At 43.3% G+C, this 23,869-nt stretch overlaps 1 protein-coding gene across 1 annotated transcript; it reads right to left on the minus strand.

The window, feature by feature from the left end:
* Nucleotides 1-14,866: 14,866 nt before the first annotated feature.
* On the minus strand, nt 14,867-17,020 carry lrrn1 (leucine rich repeat neuronal 1). The gene has a single exon (XM_056301468.1). It carries the CDS (start codon nt 17,018-17,020, stop codon nt 14,867-14,869), a length of 2,154 nt encoding a protein of 717 aa, XP_056157443.1.
* Nucleotides 17,021-23,869: the final 6,849 nt, after the last annotated feature.

The following is a 23,869-nucleotide window of genomic DNA, read 5'->3' on the forward strand; positions in this document are numbered from 1 at the left end:
TGAGCCACGATTAAACCTGAGTTCTATAACCCGGTGTGGTCATTGATCCTCGACCAATACTACCCCAAGTATTACTTCAATGGCCAAGGCAGGCAGCACGGCTGCACTGGGCCCCGCCCACGGAGAGGAAATAGGCCCGTGGAGCGAGCCATATATGTACCCGCAAAAAGGCATTCTCCGTTATGGTTTTTAAATAAAGTAGTGTGTACTCTGTAGCAATCTATAAACTATAAAATAATGCCAAAACAGACCGCGCAGGCTCTCGCAGAGAAACGGGGGTTGAGAAAAACCTTCGAGGATACTCGACGGAGGACAGTGAAAGAACATTTTGATTAACTTTGCCAAGATGAACGTTTAGCAGACGCAGTGCTATTGTCGCGTGGCTGTGTACAATGCCTCTCGACATTGTGATCTCAGCTGACACAGCGATTCACGGGTTTGAGGACAACAGTAGATACATTCAAAGTTGTACAGCCTAAAACGCTGTGCACTGCAACAAATGATGAACTTTTTGAGCAAGCAAGTTGTGTGATATTTACAAAAATGACGTCACTTCAGCGTTTCCAATGCAACTCGTGTCATTCCGTGCTTGTTTAAGAGAAAATATCTCAAACGTCGAAACCATCCAACAACTAGCCAATATGTTGATCGTGGACAACAACTGCATCGCTGCAAGCTTCGAGGGAAATCTGTACAGTTTTACTATTTTTCTTAACACTTCCAGTGACTGTTGCAACTACAGAACGATCATTTTCAAAACTGAAGCTCATCAAGTCGTATCTGAGGAGCGCAATGGGACACGCCCGTTTATCTGCACTCGCCACCTTCTAATTTGAGAATGCTCGTGCCTGCCAGCTGGATCTTAATGGTTTAATAGCTTGTTTGCAGTCACGTGATTCTGATGACGCGCGAGATTCCGATGGAGGGCAAGAAGTGAAACGCAGAATGGACGAGATGGAGCTAGTGTAACCGGTTATTTTCTTGCCCGGTGCGGGATTCGACACGGGGTGTACTGCACCAAAAGGCGACATCACTAACCGCTCGGCTAAAGGGTCAGACCCGTTAGCTAGGGACTAACGTGTCTTATTAGTAGTTTACACTCGTTTAGCCCGAACTGTGTTAGTTTAGACGATATTATGAGAGAAGGGTATAAACAGAAAGTAAGATATGTTGGACATGATCTTTATGTTATGAAGAGTGATTTTTTTTTAAACTGAATTGAAAAACTTGCCTGCTATCGAGGCAGTAGTTATCCGACTATCCGCTCCTCCCGACCGCAGACGACGGTTCGCAAGCCATTGTTTCCGGCAATTTCTTGTATTTCCACCTCCTACGAACAACAGCTTTTGGTACTCGACAAACACTCCATGCAGTTTCTCGGTTTAATCGATGTGAGCAACCGGCATTTTGAGAGTTTGTGATAGTGCTTCCTGTGTAGAAAATCACTTCCTGCCCTCCACCGACAGTCCGCGCGTCATATGCAAACAAAGCGATTGACGACTTCGCACAGCGAAAAGCCAGGAGAGTGCGCCTCTGATGTAAGTAAAACGTATTTATTATTTGACTTGTCAATGTGCGGTGCTTATATACGTGTTTGTGCGCTGTCACCATAATGTTTATGCAGGCCTATGTGTTGGTGCGCTGTCACCATAATGTTTATGCAGGCCTATGTGTTGGTGCGCCGTCACCATTATGTTTTCATCTGTGTTTAGAGGTGCGCCGTCACCATTATGTTTTCATCTGTGTTTAGAGGTGCGCGTTATGGTGATCCGACCTATTACTATAGGGCCTACTTTGACTGTAACAATAGGAACTATTGTTAGGAACCATTGTTTTAGTTCCTTGTTTACACAGGGGTCGTTTAGGTTGTTGCACCTGGAATAGCGGACCGAGCATGATGTATAACCTTACGTGCCGAAGTTATTATTAAAGTTTATAGCCCAGTGGGGTTGAAACGAGTTGTAAAGTCTCATTAGTAGAAGGAAACAACACACTTTAACATGGTGGCAGCGGCGGACGACTCGGTTTGAAGTTTGGTGCGGAAAAGTTTCTAGGAGCGGGAGAGCAGTTAGTGTTACTAAACAACGTTCAGTATATGTTAGCATTAGCTGCTAGTGTGAGACTGCCGTGTGACATGGATGGGCTAAAACCACCGCAAACGTTATGTCTGGACTCAAGCAACCTTTCGAGGACATGGAAGGCCTGGAGGGACGAGTTTGCTCTGTATGTGGATTTAGCCATGGCTGACGCCGATGACAAACAGAAGGTGAAACTGTTCAGCTATCTTGTCGGGGAGAGCGGCAGGGAACTTATGGACACGTTACTGGGCGACACACCGAAGGATGCATGGAAGTTAGATGACGTTATCAAGAAGTTTGATGATCACTGCGACCCCAGCGTTAACGAGACTGTGGAACGTTATCGTTTTTTTTTACAAGAAACCAGGGCACCAGTGAAAATATAGACCGTTATTTCATGGAACTGAGAGTGTTGGCAAGAACATGCAACTTTGGGACAGAAAGAGACTCGCTCATTCGGGATCGGATTGTGTGTGGCGGTAACAACACAATCGTAAGAGAAAGACTGCTCCGAGAGAAAAACTTGACACTGGACACATGTTTGCAGCTGTGCAGAGCCGCTGAGCTCTCAAAGGACAATGCGAAAACCATCTCGGCATCGATGGTGGAAGAGGTACATGCTGTGCAAGGAGCACAGTATCGGAAACGGACGAGCAACACTGTGGAGTGCAGATATTGTGGAAAAACGCATGAGAAAAGTAAACAAAAGTGCCAAGCGTTTGGGAAGAAGTGCACAAAGTGTGGAAGAGAGAACCACTTTGCAGCAAAATGCAGAGCAAAACCGGAACTAAGGAAAAAGAAATATGTGAGTAAAATAACAACTGAAACTGAGAGTGATGAATATGAAGATATTATCACCTGTGTCACTGAAACTGAGACAAAAACTGTGGATGCAGTAGAGACTGACACAGGGAAAGATGTGCATACAGAGACTGTAGAGGATGTAAAAGAAACTGAGTAAATGAAGAAAACTCCGCTTCTCTATGCTGACATGCTTCTAGGCAAGGACATGATCAAATTCCAAATAGACTGTGGTGCCAGTTGCAATATCATCCCAATTAACCTGCTGAATCCAGATGCCAAATTAGAACACACGAAGAGTGTACTAGTAATGTACAATAAAACCAAATTAAAACCACTGGGAAAATGTAAAGTGAAAATAAGAAACCCGAGAAACAACAAGCTATATCGCTTAGAGTTCCAGGTGGTGAATGCAGCTGGTACAGTGCCTCTGCTGGGTAGGAGAGCCAGTGAGGCCATGAAATTGATAAAAGTGCAATATGAAAACATCATGACAATAGACAGTATTGTCACAACAGAAACAACAACAGGACAGTGGATAATGGGACAAATTAAAGATGAGTCTGCTGATGTGTTCATTGGCGATGGCTGCCTCGAGGGAAAATACAAAATAGAGGTGGACAGCACAGTGAAACCAGTACAGCTGCCAAAGAGGCGGGTCCCAGTCGCCATGATGAAACCACTGAAGGACGAGCTACAGGAACTACAGCAAAGAGGGATCATAACACCTGTGGAATGCAGTACAGATTGGATCAGTGCAATGGTGGTGGTACAGAAACCAAGTGGGAAACCAAGAGTGTGTATCGATCCCAAGCCTTTGAACAAAGCTCTAAAGCGCAGTCACTTCCCACTGCCAACCATTGAGGACATTTTACCGGACTTGTCAAAAGCAAAAGTGTTCACAGTGTGTGATGTCAAGAGTGGATTCTGGCATGTGCAGCTGGAGGAGGAGTCCAGCTATTTAACAACATTTGCCACTCCATTCGGACGTTACAGGTGGCTGAGGATGCCAATGGGGATAAGTCCGGCCCCAGAAGTCTTTCAAAGAAAGCTCACACAAGCGCTGGACGGTGTACCGGGCTTGTACATTATAGCTGACGATGTACTGATCACAGGCCAAGGGGAAACACAGGAGGAAGCTGAGCGTGACCATGATGGAAAACTGAGACTGTTTCTTGAAAGATGCAGACAAAAGAACTTCAAGCTGAGACAAAAGGAGACCACATACATTGGACACCGCCTGACGGCTGATGGACTCAGGGCGGATCCAGAGAAAGTGCTTGCCATTGAGAAGATGCCGGCACTGACTGATGTGAAAGGAGTGCAAAGGCTGCTAGGTATGGTAAATTATCTAGCCAAGTTTTGTCCCCACCTCTCAGACCAGTGCATAGTGTTGAGAGATTTGACACACAAAAACAGGGAGTGGAACTGGACAGCACAGCACGAGGAGGCTTTCCTCAAATTGAAAGAGACTATAGCAAAGGTCCCAGTACTGAAATATTACAACCCAGATGAGGAACTCGCAGTGCAGTGTGACGCTTCAGACACAGGCTTAGGCGCAGCGCTCATGCAGATGGGTAAGCCAATAGCATTTGCAAGCAGAGCACTCACTCAAACAGAGCGTGGGTATGCACAAATAGAAAAGGAGTTCTTAGCAATGGTTTTTAGCATTGAAAGATTTCACCAGTACACATACGGCCGAAAAGTGACGGTGCAAAGTGATCACAAGCCGTTGGAAACAATAGTGAGAAAACCTCTACTGAGTGCACCCAAAAGGCTGCAGGGAATGATGCTGCGCATACAAAAGTATGATCTAGATGTAGTATGTGTGCCAGGTAGAGACATGCTGCTAGCAGACACTCTGAGCAGAGCTTATCTTCCTGAGAGTGCACCAGATGAAGAACTAAAGACTGTCAACATGGCACAACACTTACCTATTGCAGCAGACAGGCTACATGATATACGATCTGCCACAAAAGAGGATGAAACACTGCAGCTTCTCATCAAAATGATGCAGCAAGGATGGCCTGACGATAAGTCAAAAACTCCCAGGGAAATCAAGCCCTACTTCTCATTCCAAGAGGAGTTAAGCCACCAAGATGGAATAGTGTTCAGGAGTGAGCGCGCTGTCATCCCTGATGCATTGAGGAAAGACATCACTTGCCGCCTACACGCATCACATCTGGGTGTGGAAGGATGCCTACGGAGGGCTAGGGAGTGTGTCTATTGGCAGGGCATGAACGACCAAATAAAATCATATATAGCAAAGTGTGACATCTGCAGATCAATGGACAGTAAGCAACAAAAAGAAACACTAATGTCACATGATGTGCCAAGCAGGCCGTGGGCAAAGGTGGGCACGGATCTGTTCATGTTTGAAAACAAAGACTACCTTTTTTTTCTCAAATTTTTGGGAAATAGATTACCTGGCAGATACCAAGTCAACCACAGTGATACGGAAGCTGAAAGCTAATTTTGCACACCAATGTATCCCAGATATTGTAATCTCGGACAATGGCCCACAGTATTCGTCACAAGAATTCCAGAAGTTCAGTCGACTGTGGGGATTTCAACATAAAACCTCATCACCAGGTTACCCGCAAAGCAATGGCAAAGCTGAGTCAGCCGTTAAGACAGCAAAAAGACTCTTGCTCAAAGCCAAGGCTGCTGAACAGGATCCTTATCTCACCCTTCTGGACCACCGCACATACCATCATAGGGTACTGATACCACACCAGCACAGCGGCTGCTCCGTCGCCGTACCAAAACACTACTGCCAACCAAGGCAAGCCTGTTATAGCCGAAAGTTGTGCAGGTGAAACGGGATTTACAAAATAACCAACAACGTCAGAGGGCATACTACAACAGGTCGGCTAAAGACTTGGACACGCTTGCCCCAGGTGAATGTGTGAGAGTTCAGCCTCTCGCACCCCACACTGGCTGGAGAGTGAGCAAGGTGCTGAGGCCGGTCGATAGGAGATCCTATGAGGTCCAGCTGCACACGGGTGGTGTCATCAGGAGAAATCGCAGACACCTCAGGCATGCACCAGGAGCAATTTTCACTGACACTATGGACATGGAGATCAGCAGCCCCAGTCAGCCAGAGAGTGTTGAACCCGGACATTCAAAGAGTGTTCCTTCTCGCAGTGTCTTAGCAGGAAACAAAACCAAGGACACTGGTGACAGGGCCAACCCTGTTACCACCAGATCAGGCCGCTCTGTTGTGCAGCCGCAGCGATACAAAGACTTTGTGACCTCACACCGATGAATAGATCTGTAGCACTAATGGACTTTGGGGGGGGGCATGAATGAAAAAAAAAGTGAATCACAAATGTTGTGTACATGTGTTCTTGTTCACCTGGTTATCTGCAAGTTCAGGTATTCATTTAAACATTGGTTATGTTAAACTGTGAAGAGAAGCCATAACACTTTGATACACAATCGTTGATAATGTTCATTTTCATTAGGAGCTATAAGTAACTGATAAATATGTCATTGTTAATATGAAAAACATTTTGAATGTTGATATTCATACACTGTTAGTAGCAAAGAGTTTTGTTTATATTTTATTGTTTACAGCGATAGACAATTAAAAAATGTATTAAAGGTTCTAAAAAAGAAGAAACTCTGAAAAGAGAAAGGATGTAACAATAGGAACTATTGTTAGGAACCATTGTTTTAGTTCCTTGTTTACACAGGGGTCGTTTAGGTTGTTGCACCTGGAATAGCGGACCGAGCATGATGTATAACCTTACGTGCCGAAGTTATTATTAAAGTTTATAGCCCAGTGGGGTTGAAACGAGTTGTAAAGTCTCATTAGTAGAAGGAAACTACACACTTTAACATTGATGATCTTGCATTAGGGCCCGGCGCTGATTCGTTACCCCCTGATTGCTGTCCACGTAGAGTGACCTAGATTAGTTCGAAAAGTTATTTATTAGCATTAATCCTGACAACAAGTTGCGACAGGCATGGGCATAAGTCCATTAATACTTCCATAGGGTTCGTGGTTGTCAGGAAGGGCATCCGATGTACAATTTTGCCAAATCAGTGTGCGGATTGACAAGTGTAGAGGTGGATGGCATATAAAGCACGCAGGAGAACATGGATGACTTTTAGCTTACGGTTTAATGAACATCTTGCAGCATGGATGGCTTCCATTCTCCACTTCCTGTTTCCTTGTATGTCACTTCCTTTGTACTACACAACAACACTATTGGTAAAAACAATACTCAAAAGTTAGCAGTGACATTTAGTGGTTTAAATGAAAATACAACGAAATAATAATACAAGCATTGGAGGACACAATATTTCCCCTCTGTAAAAAAAAAAGAAATTTCCTCTGGCATAAAAAATGAATTTAGTAAACCTGCAACACAGGTAACACATATAAATTGTTCCTTGACTCTGCAGTACTGTGTAAGAAATAACAAACACAAGCAAGAAAATAACATTGTGTGTAAATAACCAAGAGTGTTATTACTCATAGACTCTAGCCAACATTATGCATTATTCTGCATAATAGAACATCAACCCAACCCAGGTGTGTTTCTACATTTAGAAAACTGAAAGAATATTTGTATGCAGTCTATCTTGAGACCCATAGTTAAGCGGTCACATAATCCTGCATCCAAGCAGGCTTCGTTCTGACTCGTGGACAGTCTGGAGAGGATAGAAGAGTGGGTGGAGCAAGAGTGTCCTGTGGACTTGGAACTGTAGAGACGTCAGGAGCTAGATGGCAGGCATTCCATCTTTGACCATCCTCCAGTAGGTATGTACTTTGGGCCACCTTTTTCTTGATTCGTTGAGGTTTGCCAAACTTCAGGTGAGCCTTGGGCACATGGAAAGGTGTTTTCACTCGCACACTATCCCCCTCTTGAAAAGACGGAGTACATGCACCTCACTTCTGGTCAGTGTATGACTTCATCTTGTTTTGATGGTGTGTGACCTTCCTTTGTACTTGCTCATCCGAGACACGGTCAGCACGTGCAGGCAGCAGAACACTCAACTTCGTACGCATCATCCGGCCATGCAGTAGTTGAAAGGGAGAAACACCAGCAGCTGCATGCAGTGTGGCATGATAAGTCATCAGGATGGCAGTAATGGCAGGTTTCCATGGCTCAGACTGTGAGATTGCCGTGTGCACTCTGTTTCAGGACACGGTTGAAACGCTCAATGGTGCCATTTGCAGCAGGGTAGTACACTGACACTCGGTGGTGTGCAATGTCCCGTTCAGCCAAGAAAGTAGCAAAGTCACCAGATACAAACTGAGGACCATTATCCATTACTACGGCTTCAGGGTTGCTATGTCTGCTGAAGACAGTGGAGAGGAAGGACATAACATCCTTTGTTGTGACATTTGCAGAGAAACCGACCTCTGGCCCCTTGCTGTAGTAGTCGATCAGGTTGATGGCATATCGACAGTCCCACGTAGCTGTCTCAAAAAGTCCCACAATATCAACAGTTAGCTTTTGCCATGGCCTATCTGGGAACGGTACTGGCTGAAGTGGAGCAGGGCGAGGCGTCACAGTCTTGTTGTTAGACTGACAGGGCTCACATGACTGGATTGTAGAGTGGACCAGGGTATCCATCTTTGGCCACCAGTAGTACTATCTCAGGCGTTGCCTTGTGTGTACCACCCCTTGGTGTGTTCCATATGCAAGGGCTACAAGAGTAGCGTGTAAGGAGACCGACGCAACCAGACACGTTCCTTGAAGCACCAGTGAGTCTTTCACTGACAGCTCATGATGTATGTGGAAGTATGGGGCAACATCTGGACTCAGCGCTTTCACTTTTCTTGGCCAGCCCCAAGCAATCTGTTCATGGATTGTAGAAATCTCCCGGCACAAAGCGGCAGCAGTCTCGAAGTCAGCAATGGGCAAAGCACCAAGAGCAGCAGTGACGTGTGCAACCAGTTCTGGCTCAGCATCCAGAGCAGGGTCGGCAGGTACAGGTAGAGGAAGACGGAAGAGGCAGTCAGCAGTGGAGTTCTCAGATCCAGGACGGTAGACCACATCATAGTCATAGGTCAAGAACCTGGCAGAGCAGCGTGCAATTCACATTCCAGCAGCACAGCCTATACCTTTCGTGGTAAGCAGGGTTGTGAGGGCCCGATGATTGGTACGTAAGGTAAACCTACGACCCCACAAGTATGTGCGCCACTTCTCAACTGCCCAGACACATGCCCGCGCTTCTTTTTCTACAGTGGAGTATTTGCATTCCGCTGCACTGAAGGTCCGGGAGGCAAAAGCCACCATGCATTCTGTGCCGTCAGGGTGAAGCTGGGTGAGCACAGCTCCTAAGCCGTAATCTGAGGCATCGGTGGACACCACTGCTGGCAGGAATGAGTGGAAGAGGGCAAGGGCGGCACTGTCCACCAGCCATGACTTCACTTTCTCAAAGCTTTTCTGTGCCTCAGCTGTCCATTGAAAATCAGCCTCTTTTCTGATGCATGCGCACATCGACTCTGATTCTGTCGCATAGTTCAGGATGAACTTTGAGTACCATGACAACAAGCCCAGAAAAGAGTGCAGTGCAGCAGCGTCTGTTGGAGCTGGGGCATTCGGAACAGCTTCAGTGTGTTCTTTGTCAGGCATGATGCCTTCAGCAGACACCACGTGACCCAGGAAGCGTAGACTCGACTGATTAAAGCAGCACTTTTCTTCGTTCAGGAGTAAACCTGCCTCTTTCAGACGGTGGAGGACTTTCTTCAGACGAGCATCATGTTCTGTGATGTTGGCTCCATAGATGATGATATCATCAAGACAATTTTGGACTCTTGACAGACCTTCCAGGATGGGAGCAATTATCTTTTAGAATACAGATGGTGCAGAGGAGAGGCCAAACGGCACACGGCAGTAGCGAAAGAGACCATGGGTAATGAAAGTGGTGACGTCCCGACTTTCCTCATGTAGAGGCACCTGATGGTAGGCACTTGCCAGATCGATCGTTGAATACAATGTGGCTCCCCGCAGAGTGGACAGCAGCTCATCTATGTGTAGGAGTTGATAGCAGTCTGTGACGACAGCCTTGTTTGGCTCCCGGAGATTCACACACATACAAATGCCCCCCTTCTTCTTTTACGTAATAGGAGACACCCAGGCGGAAGCATTGATTCTCTCAATCACTCCAGCAGCAAGGAGCCCGTTTGTCTCTTCTGTGACAGCACCTCTCACAGACGGGGGCAGTCGGCGCAGTTTTTGTCAGACCAGGGTTACAGATGCAGAAACCGTGTCCTGGTGCACAAAGTTTTTGGCACAGCTGATGAGCAAAGGAGAGGCAGACAGGTGCATGACAGGGGCATCTGGAGCAGTAGCAAGAGGAGAAGGAGACATTAAAGCACCGCCTACTATGCGGATGTTCAGTGCTTTCATCAGATCCATACCCAGCAATGGCGTTCCATTCTCCATGATGAAGAAGACTGCTGGAGCGGTGATGCCATATCTGGACACCGTAGCTGAAAGGCATCCCAGCACAGGTATGTGTATCTTGGAGTATGTGACCAACCAAACAGTAGGTGGCGCTAACTGTGACTCACTGAAATACTCTTTAAACACAGAGCTGCACAGTATGGACACCGAGGACTCCGTGTCAACAACCAGGTCCATGACATGGGCTGGTGAGTCTGATGACTGGATTTTGACATTACATGTTATTTTATCAGCTGTGCGAGCAGACTCTTGAATGCATAGAACAGTCAGTTCCAGAACCTCCACTTCTCGCACTGGGTGGGTGGGAGCAGAGCGACACACTGGCAAAATGTTCCTTCTTGTGGCAGACTTTGCAGATTGCTTTAGCAGCAGGGCATGAGGGTGCATTCGCTAGATCAGCGTTTCTCAAACTTCTCCTGGCAGACCACTTGTCCTGCATGTTTTAGATCTCTCCCTGCTCCAACACAGCTGATTCAAATGATCAACTCGTTATGAGCTCCCGAAGCTGCCTAATAACAAACCTGATCATTTAAATCAGCTGTGTTGGAGCAGGGAGAGATCTAAAACATGCAGGACAAGTGGCCCGCCAGGAGAGGTTTGAGAAACGCTGTGCTAGATGGCTGTCAGATCCACATCTGAAACATGTATGAGAGGACTTTGCCGTCGTAGCGGTAGATGTATGTGTGATTTCTTTGGCACAGCTTGTACTTGTAAGCTGGGTTTTTCTCCAGCCATGTATTTAGTCGGTTCAGCTGTAGATTCCATCTGTGTGGCAATTGTGATAGCCTTGTCTAGAGTGAGTTTGGTTCTAGCAGCAGCCTTTCTCTAAGGTGTGCATTTGAGACGTACTCAATAAGCTGATCACGCAACATCTCATCAATTTTATCTCCGAAGTCACATGATGAAGCAGGCTTTCGTAAAGCAGCTACATACTGAATAACAGTCTCATGTGGGCCTTGAACTGGTTTTCTGAATGTGTGGCATTCCACTACCACATTAGCCATAGGAGTGAAATGTGCTTGTAGTGCAGTTACAGCATAATCATCACCTGTATTTGGTAGTGAGTGAAAGATCCTCTGACTTTCGGTTGCAAGGCAATGAAGCAGAACAGCTATTTTTCTTGTAGCTGGCCATGCTTTCCCTGTTGCGTTTATGACTTGGAGATAGTTGTCAAACATTCGCATCCAGGTCTTGAACTAGATAGCAGGTTTCCCAGGACAAGGCAGAAATGGGACATGACTGGGTACATTTGCAGCCATCGTTGCAAAAAAAATAGTCATCTATACCCGTAGTATAGTAGGTGGGTTACCTCGTCGCCAATTTGTAGAGGTGGATGGCACATAAAGCACGCAGGAGAACATGAATGACTTTTAGCTTACGGTTTAATGAACATCTTGCAGCATGGATGGCTTCCAGTCTCCACTTCCTGTTTCCCTGTATGTCACTTCCTTTGTACGACACAACAACGCCTCTGGTAAAAACAATACTCAAACGTTAGCAGTGACATCTAATGGTTTAAATGAAAATACAACAAAATAATAATACAAGCATTGGATGACACAACAACAAGACCATACCAGATTGGTCAATACCCGGGTTAACAGTGGCCGCCATTGGTGCTGTGCCCTCACAGGGTACTGATGAAGCCGCTGTGGTGACCCCTGAGAAACAGGAATAAAGCTGAAAGAAGACGTACCCCGATAACATGTCAGGTAAAGAAATATTTTAGTGTTTTTAGGGAATGTGCTGGTGCAGCAACATGTCTGAGCAATAAAATGCAACAAAGCTTATTTGTAGCATCAATGTTGTTTCCACATTATGACCTAAAAGCTCATGAACACACCGAAGTCAGAATGACTTCCAAACTCAGGAAATGGGACCATCTGAGGAGCACATGAACGCACAATTGATTCTGTTTTCATTTCTTAGCTATGATTGGAAGCCGTCTTTTGAGCGACTCAGGTAAAAAAAGAAAAATCTGAATATTGACCAAATGTGGAAGGAGAAGACATTTGGAGTGAACACATTATTCGAGCATTTCTGAATACAAGCAACATCCCTAATACTTAGGGTACATACAGCAAATGAGAAGGCTAGTCAGCTTGTGTTTCTGGCAGATACTCCGTCAATAGAAGAGAATTAATGTCAGTTTGATGTTAGCCCACCTGGGTGGAGTGAGGTGCAAGATATTGTGAGGTATGCAAGGGCCTCTTCGGCACCAGGACCTAGTAGGGTTTCTTATAGTATTTACTTCTTTAATACTTTTATATACTTTATTAATCCCTGTGGGGAAATTCTTCTCTGCATTTAACCCATCCTAACTGTGTAGCTAGGAGCAGTGGGCAGCCACCGTGCAGCACCAGGGGGCCAACTCCAGTTCATCCAGTTTTATAGTCCAGTTCCAGTTTTATAAGAGGGTGCCTAATGTACTGAAGTATCCATGGAAGTTAATGGTAGTTATGTGGAAAAAAGGAGTTATTCCAAGCGCTTGGCATAGAACAGTAGATATTTCCTTACCAAAGAAGGACACAGTAGAAATTGGACAGTTTAGGCCTATTTTTCTTCTCAATGCCAAAGAATACTCTTCTTCAGCATAGTGGCAAAGACATTGACAGCATATTTTAAAAGTGAATAAGTTAATAGATACCTTGGTACAGAAAGCAGGAATTCCAGGTTTCTCTGGGTGCTTAGATCAAACAAGATTTTGGATTTTGCAAATGCAGATGGCTCTGTGCCTAATAACCTGTTGTGGAAAGCATTTAATTTCTTTCAGGTCCCTGATATTACAAGACTAGTCAGAGCACATTTTGATGATATTCAGATTTGTTTTCTACTACTAGAAAGTACACAATACATGGCAGCAGCTGGAGAAAGGGATAATGGCATGTTGCACCAAAGGGGACAGGCGGGGTTTTGGATCAGGTGATGCATGGAAATCTTGCAGTAAGGCTACATTTTTGGAAGGAAGTCAAATAGTTGTAGCTCAGATTCTGTAGCAGGAGGAAGCTGACAGGCATACAAGGGCAGCTTCACAGGCAAAAAAAAAAGAAAGAAAGAAAGAAAAGGTCAGAGGATAAATTGGGATAATGAAGAGATAAAGATAGGCTGGTAAGATCTGTAGACCATGGAGGCAAGTTGTCTAATTACTGGAGCAATTTACGACATACTACTGACACTGCAAAACCTTATGTTAAGATGCAAGTTGTCAGTTGTGTGCAGGCATGCAATTTGTTAGGTTGTATGTTTAGTTTAAGCAAAGGGTTGCTACACTTGTCACAACCAATTCTTAGGTGTTTGGCAGGTGTGATTGAAAGCAAGTGTAATTCAGCTAAATGTGGGTGTATAAATATGGAATTCAGTTATTGCAGTTCTGTAGCTAGTAGGGGTTCAGTTTCTGACCTGCTGAGCGGGCTGTTTCAGTAGCTTACAGCTGTTAATATCAAGAATGAGGATACACATACTCATGATGGTTTGTTACAGTTTGGTAGCCAACTAAGCCATTTGGAACCAGGTTTATGGAGATTTATGACAGCTGCTTGATGGTCTCTTTCTCTTAATGCAGGGACAAGTGTGTGACGTTGGTTGAATTGTTCTGTCTTGGTTTTTTGAATTGGATTGATGTGTATCCCCTTATATTTAGCATCAGATCCTGTGTATAATTGAACGAATGTTAACATGTAAAAAAATACACTTCGTGATGAAATCATGGTATAAAAATATGAGGAAAGAAGCATTTTATTGTACTTGGTCCTCAGTAGACAACATGTTTGTTTGTGTAAACCACAACAAAATCAGTGATTGTAGACATATTCTAGCAAAATAAAAAAGGTAATATTTAAGAATTTTAGAAAGCCTTACATCTACTAACCTAGTTTGTAACATTCGTAATCTATTGCTGGTTTACATTGGGTGCTATGCAAACTTAAATTCTAAATCAAATGTACTGTTTTATAATTTCCCAAAATGTAAATAAAATCATAGATGATACAACATTACAGAAAAACAGCTAACATTATTCAATAGACGGTATATCAAGTCTAAACATACTGTCAGCCTATACTTGATTTGCTTGACATTTTTATATATATATATATATATATATATATATATATATATATATATATATATATATATATATATCAGTGCACAACAGTCAACAGTTAAAACTGTTAAGAGAGACAGGAATATTGCAGTCTCTAAGAGTTTTGCCAGAGGTAAAAGTCAAACTGGATGAGATTTCCGCCTCACCATTGTTCATTCACACTGAATTTATGAAAATAACCATGCTTTGCTAATCAAAACAAGTACTAAATATAAAGCACAGTGACTATACAGTCCAGGAAGCTAACACAGCTGCCATATTAGGTGTCAAAAAGGGGCAAGAAAGAAATAGAAAATAAGCTAAACTAAAATCTGAAAAGTCAATTTGCCCTGTGCCAAATCAAAAACAAAGAAAAACAACCTTTATTTCTTAATTTCACCTTCACTTAAAGAAGCAAAATGTGTATTTGTGCTCCTGAAAAAAAATGTCTCTGGATTTTCCATGGGTATGAGCTCTCACCACATGTAATAGCTACGTGTAGTGTCCACCTGGCTAGGTTTGGTATCTGAGGATCCCTCTTTATCTTTCTCACTATCTGCCTCCCACAGGTTGATCAGGGGAGGGTACAACTCATTTAGTGGGATGGATGAGGTTTTCTGCATGTATTTTTTCAGCGAGTGATGATAATTTTTCTTCTTCCACCTCTTGGAAATGTATACACCCAAAGAGGCCAGGCTGACAATTGCAAACATTGTTCCCATAATTGCTGCAAGAGCAGTATTAGTCCCTTGGTCAGATATTTCCACAGCAAATGTGGCTTGCTTTGTAGTAACATTCACACATGACTTCTGTGTCTGTTGGTGGATGTTGGAGACAGTAAGACAGACCTCATATTTTGTTTCCGGCTGTAAGTATGTGAGATTGTATTCATGGACGTCTACAGGTACCCTGGCAGTGTAAGTGATATGTGGGTTGTCTATTTTCATGGTGGCAGATGACCACTTCAGGTTGGAGGTCATTACGTTAGAGTTAACTTTCCAGGAGACCAATATTGAGTGGGACTCTGCATACTTTACATAGAGCTTCAAAAGCTGGGTGCTATCTAGGAGGGTCCCATTCACTCGCATGGCTGTCACTCTTGTGTCAGCTCCCTCTGAATTCTGAGCCACACAAGTGTATCTGCCTGAGTCCTCCACCTGGATGTTAGAGATCCTTAATGTTCCCTCACTGCTGAGGCTGTATTTGTTAGAGAGGGTATCCATCATCACCCTGCTCCCCATGGGCGTCACCCAGTAGATCTCAGGCTCAGGCTGCGACATGGCTCTGCAGTCCAAGTCCACAGTCATGCCAATTTCCAGATTGAGGTGACTGGGGAAAGAGTCATGGGAAATCATAGGCAGACATTGGTCCACTGAGTCCCTCCTCAGTACCTCCCTCACATGCTGACCCCTGACCTCTGTTGGCATGGCACAAAGCATAGAAAGTGGTTCCATAAAGCGGATAGTTGTTTTATTGGAGTTCATCCATTTGATAACACAATCACAGCGAAGCGGGTTACTGTGGACACTGATCTCACGTAGATTGGGCAGAGTTTCCACTGTGGACTGATAAAGGGCATTCAGGGCATTGTTGTTCAGCATAAGGCTCTCCAAGGCAGGGACATCACGGAAGGCCTGGTGGTTGACATAGGAGAATTTGGGATTATTTGTAGCCTCCAGTTTGGTAAGCTCAGGAAGGTTGTCCAAAGCATACTGGTCAATGGAGACCAGCTCCCCCATATTATTTATCCCCAACTCTTTAAGTCTCAGCATGTTCTTGAAATCTCCTCCCTGGATTTTGTGTACTGGATTTTTGTTCAAGTCCAGGAACTTAAGGTTAGGTAGTTTCTGCAGGGCTTTCTGAGGAACTCTGACCAGTTTGTTGTCATAGAAAGAGAGGCTCTCTAGATTGTCAAGTCCCACAAAGGCATTTCCAGGGATATCTGTTAAGTCCATTCCCGCTAAAACTAAACTTCTCAGGTTACCAAGAGGCTTGAAGTTAAAGTCCATTATTCCAACAACAGGGTTCTCACCAATCATGAGGATCTCTAGGTTTGGTGTGGACTCAAACCAGCGGCTATTGATGGCCTTGAGCTTATTAGAGTTCAGGTGAAGCCTGAGCAGGTTGTTTAGCCCAGAGAAGGCATTGGCAGAGATAATGTTAATCTGATTATGGTTGATATAGAGTTCCTGCAAATTGCTGAGGTCCTGTAGGCAGTAGTCAGGCATTTCTGTGATCTGGTTCTCCTCCAGGTGCAGGGTTGTGAGCTGAGACATGTTGGCCAGGCCAATGTCCCGTATGTTACTGAAGTTGTTCTGAGACAGATCTAACTCAGTCAGGTTAAAAAGTTGCTCCAGCTCCTCGCTGGTCCTTGCAATGTAGTTGCTCTGCAGGAGGAGAACCTGTGTGTCGCTGGAGAGGTTCCCTGGAATGCGGGTTAGGCGCAGGTCATTGCAATCCACTGTAATTGCTTCTCTGTAGGTGGACTGAGGCGTAAACCAGGGTCGGATCTCACACACACACAGCTGGGGACACTCATTGCTCTGGACGAACGATAGTCCGATAGATGCCAGGATCATGCCAGCAAACAGCTGGTCCAGAGAACGGTATTCCCACCTTTGTCTTGTCATGCTGTTTCTGTTCATTTCCAATGACCCACAGGACGTGGGACACTCAGAGGGGTAGATAACCTTGAAAGATAGTATGCAACAGTCATCAACCAGACTTTCCCCCAATTAATTCTTTTTGCTGAGAAAAATGATTTAGTGTTGGGTTTTAGTCGTTGTACTTCTTACAGCAAGAATTTGGACAAGCAGGATGAATCTGTAAAAGAATGACAAAAAGTATGTCATTAAAAAGAAATCTGTGGTTTTTACATAACTTTATAATGCCATCCAGTCCACACTGTCGAAAATATGTTGTTGCAGTTTGTAGAAATTACTAATAATTACACATTAACTTGGTATATGCTCTTTGTAACTTCAGTAATTGCTTAGATAAAAGATTGACTATGAAGAACAACATCCATTTCTTACAATGTTCTTGAGAGATGGTGAATTCTATGCAGAATAATCAGTTCTAAGAAAATGCAAGGTCAGCTCATTATGGTGCATGCACAATGGAGGAAAAAATGCAGCTCTAAACTACTTGGAAATCTATCAAATTCTGTTGAGAGCTTTCATCTATCCAAAAGGCCTGTAAAGACTCAATCATTAGCTTCTCTCAACATCATTAAATACTATGAGATATCACTGTGTGCCCTGCCTCAAAGAAAGCAAAAAATATACGCATCTGAAATTTTAATGAAGCAGCCTCAGCATCTTGAATTTAGGGCAAACATGACAAAAGTTTCGAGCAGTTAGAAATTTTTGCTCTAACATCAGGGTTGAGAACATAGAAATTCAAAACTTAGAGCAGTATTCTGTAACTCTTTTTTTCCCTTGAAGATAGCAGTTAGTAGAACATTTGATGAGGGGACAAAAGGGACTCTTATCTGAGAGAGACACGTATTTAGTACAATAAGAGATGCACAGAGAAGTACAGGGAGATGTTGAGAGGTGTACTAGGCATATGTTAGCCCATATGTAACAAACACTAAATCCTGTGTTTTGGAAAATAAAGAATTAACTGTGAAGAACAATATGCAGCTTTTCATCAATGCCACATTTCAGCCCCTTTATTACCATATGTGATTGCATGGAGCATGATAATCATTTTAATCTTTTCAAATGCGACCTGTAGTGTGGGCAATGCCCTCACATCCTCCACAAGGTTTGGGGTGGGGCTGTTGGTGATACTGAGTAACTGCTTTTTAGGCTGAAGCAGTGCACATAGCTGATATCAAGGGTCGGTGTCAGGGGCCCCTAAATCCTGTCATTATATCTCCAGTACTGACTCCCAAGGCTAGGGAATAGTACCAAAAAAAAAACAAAAAAAATGTTCACCAGACTATTTGTGTTGGTCTAACTTGACTTATGACACACATGCCAATATTTTTCTTTGCTGACATTTCTGAAAGCAAAAACAGCAGATTGTAGGTGGCCATAATATAAAGTTTAATCTCAATGCATGAAACTATACAATACCTATGCTCCAAATGAAATATAGACAGTTTTGTGCCAAACTAGTAAGATAAGCAGATATATAGATTTAGAAATACAATTTATGAAATTCATAAAACAATCACCCAATTACAGATACACAGTATGTCCCAGTTATAAATACTGTTCATATACATGCAATGTGTGCAATAGCCTTAACTTTTTACTGGAACAGGGAACCTTTATTAACAGGATAAGTTTGCAGTAGCCTGAATGGCATGATACAGTTGTAAGTAACTAAATGTGTTGTTTTTACTGAGGGAAGTACAGAAACCAGTTTAGAGCCATACAGCAGCACCATTGTGCCACAGCCTTCCCAACTGTACCTGATCTGCACTCAGTGCTCACTTAAGAAGAAAGTGCTTAAGAGGCTTTCAAATAAAGCGATATGACTAATTCATCTGACTGCAAACTGCCTGGCAACAGAGCAAAACAGGAAAACATCTATGCTCCTCCCCTGCCAGGGATTTCCTATAGGAGAGGGCGGAGCTTAGCTGACATAAGGATAATGCATACAGTATCTGTGGTTTTAGTTAAAGCAGTGTATAGAGCTGAGACTGACTATGCCCATCAGGATTAGCTGGAGATGCTCCGGTGGGGATTATCTTGAGGCAATATAAAAGGGCTCAAACCCAATGGAAAGAAACAAGTCACCTGTGAATGTTGATTAAATTCACTAGGTCAGAGAGTCAACAACAAAAACTGCATAAACAAAGAGGAGTATGAGTGTAATATAGGTCACCTTTGACCATTCCACTTCATAAATCTTCATAAAACTGATTTTCTGAAATTGAAAAAATGGCAGATTTTAGGTCTCATAATTCGGGCACATCTTTGGTCTAGGATACATCCGAGTTGAGGAAGAGGTATGTTATATTGATTTATTCTAAAGCAAGAAATAAAAATATGCTCTAATCCCCATTGTTAATATATTATGTTTGTGCTAACTGGCATGATGATCTTTTTCCTCGCAGTTAACATTGAACCCTCCATCCATCCATCCATCCATCCATTATCCAAACTGCTTATCCTTTTCTCAGGGTCGTGGGGATGCTGAAGCCTATCCCAGCAGTCATTGGGCGGCAGGCAGGGAGACACCCTGGACAGGCTGCCAGGCCATCACAGCCCCCCCCCCCAAAAAAAAGAAAGAACATGAATGTAAAACAATGTTTTGACATAATCAAAATCACATAAGCTTAGAATGGGCTGAAGTGTAATTTTATTGGATCTACAACTGTGACTATACACATAAAAGACACTATCAACCACCTTGCTGGTTCTCTTATCAGCAACAGCAGCAACTAAGCTGTCTGAGAAATCTCAGTACAGTCTGAAAGACAGGGGCCAACGAAAACCTCTGTTCCTCACAATACACATCGGAGGGGACATCACAACATGATACAAGGGACCACAAGAGGAGGGGCGACAGTAAGCACAAAACGTAGAGTTGCCCTGTTTTTGGTTCCAGAAACTTCACATAAATACGAAAGTTAAAGTTACAGAAAATGATTTTGTAGTCCAGAGTGCCTCTCAGTACCTGCTGACAGAAATCACTTGGGACTGGTGAGTAATATATTGTATGTTATACGAGATTTTTGGTGGGCATGACAGGTGTGTGTGTGTGTGTGTGTGTGTGTGTGTGTGTGTGTGTGTGTGTGTGTGTGTGTGTGTGTGTGTGTGTGTGTGTGTGTGTGTGTGTGTGTTACTGCTTACTTTTTAGTTGGTGTTGCACTTTAACGTGACCCTGTACTCACCCCCTCGGCCACCTTTCCAGACCTCCTTTAAACTGAAATATATGTTCTATTGCTTGGCTCACTTTCCCTGGCGCACGTTTCAATTGATGGAAATTCCAAGAATCATAACCTATTCCCAATTGTCTTGAATTAGGAAGTTATTTTGAAACTTTTGATTCAAACAATGTTTGTTAGTTTTTTTTTTTCTCTCAGAAAATCCACTGTCCTAACTCAATGCTAGATTGACGGTCAGAAGTCCAAATGCTTTTTTTTGTAGGTTTTTTTCTAATAAAAACAGCTTTATATTATCTTGCCATATCATATAAGGCGTCCTGACTTCATAAATAGGGTGTGCATTTGTGCCCCAAAGCAAAACTAGTTAAGAATTGCTCAATTACGGTGCTCTAATGGGTATTAATAAAAAGGATTTGCAGTGTTTTTCCAACTCTGACAGCATCCAACAACCACGATATTTTATCCCAAGCAGTGAGACGATACCTGTAATTTCCATTAAATGCTGTCACTTTTAGAGGGGGTGATGATAAGTCCAACTGTAAAACAGCATTCTGAGTCTAATTACACCTTAACAGAATAAAAACAATCCATTTCCCTTTGTGGTTTATAGAACAGTATTTTATTCCAGATTTCCCAAGCCTTTAGTTCTTGTGCCCCTTTTTAGCTTCAGATAGTTAATTTACTGACTAAGTGCTGATAAATGTATGAAAATGACTGTAACAATGCTCCTTTTACTAGTAGTCTTAAGTGCTCAGGATATGGCTCGGAATTGGGCTACAGAATGGAACATATTGTGCTCTGAACTACATGAATATTGCACACTCAAAGTGTGTTTCACTTTCAAGAGAAAATTTCCTCTTCAGAGATATGTGGGGTGGCATGGCTCAGTAGGTAGAAGGGGTCGTCTAGTAATAGCAAGGTTGCTGGTTCGATCCCCGCCTCCTCCAGAGAGTGTGTCGAAGTGTCCTTGAGCAAGACACCGAACCCCTAACTGCTCCTGATGAACAGGTTGGCGCCTTGCATGGCAGCCTCCACCATCAGTGTATGAATGTGTGTGTGTGAATGGGTGAATGTGAGGCATACACTGTTAAGTGCTTTGAGTGATCGGTAGACTAGAAAAGCGCTATATAAATGTGGTCAATTTACCATTTACATGTGAAGGTTTATACCAATCGATCTACAATATGTAATTAAAAATTCTCATGGAGTTAATTTTAAAGACAATCTTGGTGATAACATTATTTTGTTTCATTGTAAGATGCAAGTCAATCTGAAGAAAAACCACAGAGCAGGCTCTGTGTTCACAAAGCTGTGAATGAGATGGTTGTTCAAAATTGCCAGAATTAAGACGTTTGTCTCTTTCTCAGGTCTGCTGTTTGCACAGAGAAGAAAAATCATTTGTTTTCATATGATAAATGTTTTACTTGACCAATCCGTTGGACCCAATGGTCAGTCCATACTGAAATGTGAGCAATGAAAACATGAAACCCAATTCACCAAATTCGGACATCTTAATAAGCCAGATGTGGCCTACCTTGGAAAGATATCAAATGATTACCAAGTCACGGGGCTCAGCTTTCAAAATACCTATCTGCTTGAAGACACCTACATCCCAAAGTCAAGGGGGGGGGGGGGAAACTTCCTTGAACAGGATTACAACTACATGTGAAGTGGGAAAATTAAAATCTCATTTGAAATGTATGACAGTCTAGCATTATATGTGTTTTGGGAGTACGATGTACTGTCTAACTCTGTTGGCCTAGAACTAACTTTGAATTTTTAATCCCTTTTTAAAAACGAAAAAATGAATGGTATGAAGGTATAAGTGTTTATGGGAAATTGCCCCAAATGAGACGGGGCTCTTAAATCAGAAAAGCGATGCTCAAATTCCTGTTGCATACTGTCAATGGCAGTCACATACTCGGCATCGACTCTGGCACGAATGTGAAGCGCTTTGGGTGTCTAGAAAAGCGCTATATAAATGTAATGATTATCATTTTTATCATTGAACTAGACGCAGGCGCAAGTGCAACCACAGACACAAGCGCATGCGGCACAGTTGATAAAGGGGTTGGATTAGGATGAATACATTATAAAAATGGGGAGTTGTGGCGGGCTTTGTCTTTGACAATAAAATCAGCTCCTTTAGCACACTTTAAACGCGCCCCGACGCGGTGAATTGTCATTTTCTTGATGGATGAAGAAGGAAGTCTATTGGAAGCGCTCTGCATTACTCCATGATTAAATTGGATGTATGAAATCCGGTGACTGCCTGCATCCATGTGGGGAAACATTTAAAGGAGGAACAAAAACTGGGAAAATAGCCTATTTGTCACGACTAGACGGCAATGGCCTACTAGGCTAACAATCTATATATAATGGAGACAGAGTAATTGAACTCTCCTAAAGTAATCACTATGTTTTGCAGACACTGAAAGAAGCTAACCTGTGTGCTTCCTTTTTATCAGTTGTTTACCAGCAGCAGGGTTTTTGTTTTTTTCTTCCACTGCTACTACAAGTATGTGAGCTTGCGGAGGACACAAGAGTGAATTTTGGCCTACTTTATTTGTGTTTGTGCACAGAAAAGGGTTATCCAAACGTTTCATGACAAATAGTGTTCTGGAAAACCCCAAATCGAAATCCCGCGCATTTGAATCCTCTCGGCGCAGGCAGGTTTCTTTCGAGCAACAAAATTACCAAACGGACACCGGTTAGAAAACTTCACCTTGCGCTCCAGGTAGTTACATGAGTTACTTTATAGCGCTTTGCCGCCTAAATCTAACGTGCGGTGGAGCGCGAAGATTTGTCCATACCACCAGCGATATCGCATCGTGAGGAGGGGGATGAGATTTATTTAGTTATTTTTGCCGGCGGTTGTGATTTCTCCCTCTGGCAATGAGTAAGTGTATTAGTTATTTATTAATAACTAACGTAATTTTCTCAAATGTAAATCATTTCCTAAGTCATTTAATTTCCTTTAGGTAATGGCTGGTGGCTGGTGTTACCGCTGACTGGAGGGGAAACGGAAACGTCAGGTACGTCAGTCGATTTTGACCAATGAAAATGGGTTGGAAGTGGAGCAAGTTTTTTTTCCCGCTGAAGTACGGAGCAAGTTAGCGCATCTTCATTGGGAAAAACTGAAATAATCTGATGTTCCCTCGTTCGCATCGCGTCCAGTTAGGAACAACAGTTTGACGACGGCGTTAGTCCTACTGATGACGCTGGTTGGTTAATTAATAGCCCCTCTGTGTGCTCATTGTATAACCACTTTCTCAAGCACACTAGCTAAAAAAAAACCCGATGTGAAAGCGAGAAACCGCTGTTCCATGCCATGATGCCAGAGCAGAAGAATCAGTCCACTCGGTGGAGTGGGCGGATTCAAAGGTCTGCATCCATGCAAGGAAACTGCCAATCAGCCTGTGTTTGCACCTCCCGCCTGTTTTGCAGTAGCACAATGCAAAAAGAGGGCAAAACACACCAAACAACAAAATCTAAATGACAGCAACACTCACCATGAGGAAGATTTAATTTCGGTGTATCTGAATAAAAAAAACAACAAAACAAACCACAAAAAAACTGACGTGGCGTTTTGCAGGCCAAACAAAAAGAATTTAATCTAACGGAAAAAATC

This window comes from Lampris incognitus, chromosome 2, assembly GCF_029633865.1.
Source record: "Lampris incognitus isolate fLamInc1 chromosome 2, fLamInc1.hap2, whole genome shotgun sequence".
NCBI classification, from domain to species: Eukaryota; Metazoa; Chordata; class Actinopteri; order Lampriformes; family Lampridae; genus Lampris; species Lampris incognitus.